Consider the following 3,139-nt stretch of genomic DNA (forward strand, 5'->3'; position numbering starts at 1 on the left):
AGTATAGGAAGAAAATAATAAATTAAAAGAAATAAAAGAAATAATCCAATAAAAATAATTAAAAATATTAACTAAAAGAAATTAATAATCTAATAATATAATATTTATTATTATGATATAAATATTATATATTAAAAACTATATGTATTGATATATAATAACTCAATAAAAAGAATTACCCTAACAATTTTTTTTTAAAAAAAATCAACTATAATAAATTAATAATCCAATAAAACAATGTTTGTTAGTATAATATTATATATTACAAATAATATTTATTAAAATATAATACTTCAATAAAATAAAAAAGAATGTATGCAAAAATGGTCCTTATGGTATGGTATAAGACAAAATTGCGAAAATAATCCCTGAGGGTAAAATTGTCATTTTAAAAAAGTTAACAGCCAACCAGTTAAACTTAACGGATGAGGACCAAAACCACAATAAAACTTGTTGAAAATGACCAAATCTGCAACTTTTCAAACGTTTAGACCATAACCACATAAAAAAAGAAACAACGGGGACCATTTTTGCAATTTTGTCTTATTTTTTTCTTTTTCAGTAAATATAAAATAGTTTAAAAATAAACTAAAAATAATATAATAAGGACATTATAGTCATTTTATATATGACAAAGGATGAAATGTGCAAACTTAAATTAATGAAGGATGAAACGTGCAATTTTTAACCAAACGAGGGACGATCCGAATTAATTTTTAAAAATAGAGACCGAACATACTTTTTAACAGCTGGGATATTCGTGTAATTTACTCTAATAACATAAAAATAACATTCTTATTTTATTTGAACCTATTCTTACCTTTGTATAATTTCACATGCATCAATCGTGTCAAATACATACATTACACAAACATCAAAAAAGCATGAATTTGAATATAAACTTAAGACCTCTCGAAGACATGTATAACAACAACACACCCACCTTCACAACTAGTTATGTCATGTACGAAACATGGTGGTAAATGGTGATCATCTTCACCGGTATAGTTACTTTTCTTACTCCCAAAACCACCCTACAACCTCCCTACAAATCAATCTCCAATTCCCTACCCCATCAATTTCATGTCAGCACCACCCGTTGACCACCACCCACCACCACAATCCTCCGCCATTCCAAGACCCATAAACAAAAACTGGTGGCTGAGAATGGCGACACACATCCTCTGCGTCCTCTTTGGCCAAACCGCCGCCACCTTACTCGGCCGCCTATACTACAACAAAGGCGGCAAAAGCGTTTGGCTGACGTCACTAGTGGAAACTGTTGGCTTCCCTGTTTTAATCCCCTTCTATTTCCACTTCAAACCATTAACATATCATCAATCCACACAAACTAATCGAAGAAACCCACCTTCCATTTTAATCGTTTCAGCAATTTATATCTCTCTCGGAGCATTACAATCGCTAACAAGTATATTATACTCAGTCGGATTATTCTACCTTCCATTATCGACATTCTCCCTCATCAGCACAACCCAGCTTGCTTTCAATGCGTTCTTCGCATTCTTCCTAAACGCGCAGAAATTAACACCATTAATCGTCAATTCGTTAGTTCTTTTAACAATCTCCACTGTTTTACTAGTTCTCCAAAGCGATTCGGAAGAAACCCAAGTCGGGATTTCCCGGAAACGGTATTTAACTTTGGGATTCGTGTGCACAGTCGCTGCATCTGCTTTATATTCATTAGGTCTTTCATTAACGCAATTATCGTTTCAGAAAGTGTTAAAGGGGGAAACTTTCACCATGGTATTGAATATGATAATCTACCAGTCGTTGGTGGCGTCGATTGTGACGCTTTTGGCACTCTTCATCAGTGGTGAATGGAACGATTTGCAGGGGGAGATGGTGAATTTTGAATTGGGGAAGATGGCGTACCTGGTTATCATGGTTTGTATAGCGGTGGCGTGGCAGATTGCGACGATCGGTGGAGTTGGGTTGATTTTTGAGGTGTCGTCGCTTTTCTCGAATGTAATCAGTACGTTGGCTTTGCCGATTATTCCGATCTTAGCGGTTGTTATATTTAGGGAGAAGATGAATGGGATGAAGGTGATTGCTACTGTGTTGGCGATTTGGGGATTTGCTTCGTATGTTTATCAGCATTATCTTGATGAATCTCGGCCGGAAAACGGTGGTGAAGTCGCCGATGAGGCTTCTGAAACGTGAAAACGTATATCCATCAGAATTCAGAAGTAACTCCGATTAGAACATTTATCAGAATGGACTTCAAGTATCATGAAAATACCAGTATACCCTTCGATGGGGACAGCTTTTTTGGTGTATAAAAACACAAATACACAATTCAAAATGCAACATGAAACAGTCGATTGCATATTTACATTGGTTGTCAATGTAACCAATAATAGGAAAACGAAGCTTCCATTGGAAGTGTTGTCAGCCGGCTTTTATGATAATAAGGCTGTGTATTTTATATGAGAAATTTCATGAAATAACGGGTGTATTCACTTTTAATTATATAATTCGAAATTTGTAAAATGATCATAAGATCCGCAGTTGCTATGTGGATCCGTTTTGATGATCTTAGCACACCTCTGTGGAAATGAGGTGGCAGCACTAAAAGACAAAAAATTTCGGGGTTTTTAAGGTTCCACAGAGGCGTCTCTGCGGATCCTATGTTGGCTCTACGAATCACTTAATTGCTCTGAGGAATTGATAGTTGTAGTCGTTTCTGAGGAATTGGTAGGATCCTGTGTACTCTTTGCGGAAATAGTTATTTCTCTGCAGAAGTGGTAGCTGTAGTCGTTTTAAGCGATAATTAACGATTATATATGTTTTTTTTCAAGTTATTATCGTTTTTTATGACATTTACCGACCATAAACAAATTCTTTTCATTTTTATGAACGCTTTAAATCAGTAGAAGTCGTTTTTTCGTTGTCTTTGTGGAAAGTGTTTTGTAAAAATGAGTTTTATTATTCTGTGTACGGAAGGGTTGTGACAGTCAATTAATGGAAATGAGGTTTACGTTAGAAATAATGTGAAAAATTATGGTTTAAATCTTCCTCTTAACTTTGACCACAGATGTTATTACAAATGGTTAGAAATAAGGTTGATGTGTTTAATAGTTATATATGTTTGTCTTTTAAACACCCGAAGTATGGGTAT

General features: G+C 34.5%; 1 protein-coding gene across 1 annotated transcript; it reads left to right on the plus strand.

Moving 5' to 3' along the window:
• Positions 1–241: 241 nt before the first annotated feature.
• LOC111895079 (probable purine permease 6) lies at positions 242–2,807 on the plus strand. Its single transcript, XM_023891195.3, has one exon. It carries the CDS (start codon positions 1,084–1,086, stop codon positions 2,179–2,181), a length of 1,098 nt encoding a protein of 365 aa, XP_023746963.1. The 5' UTR covers positions 242–1,083; the 3' UTR covers positions 2,182–2,807.
• The last annotated feature ends 332 nt before the right edge of the window (positions 2,808–3,139 follow it).

The sequence above is a fragment of the Lactuca sativa genome, chromosome 1 (assembly GCF_002870075.4).
Source record: "Lactuca sativa cultivar Salinas chromosome 1, Lsat_Salinas_v11, whole genome shotgun sequence".
NCBI classification, from domain to species: domain Eukaryota; kingdom Viridiplantae; phylum Streptophyta; class Magnoliopsida; order Asterales; family Asteraceae; genus Lactuca; species Lactuca sativa.

What these genes read in the sequence shown, in the direction of transcription:
- LOC111895079 (XM_023891195.3), top strand. Translation starts at nt 1,084, where the DNA reads ATGTCAGCACCACCCGTTGACCACCACCCACCACCACAATCCTCCGCC.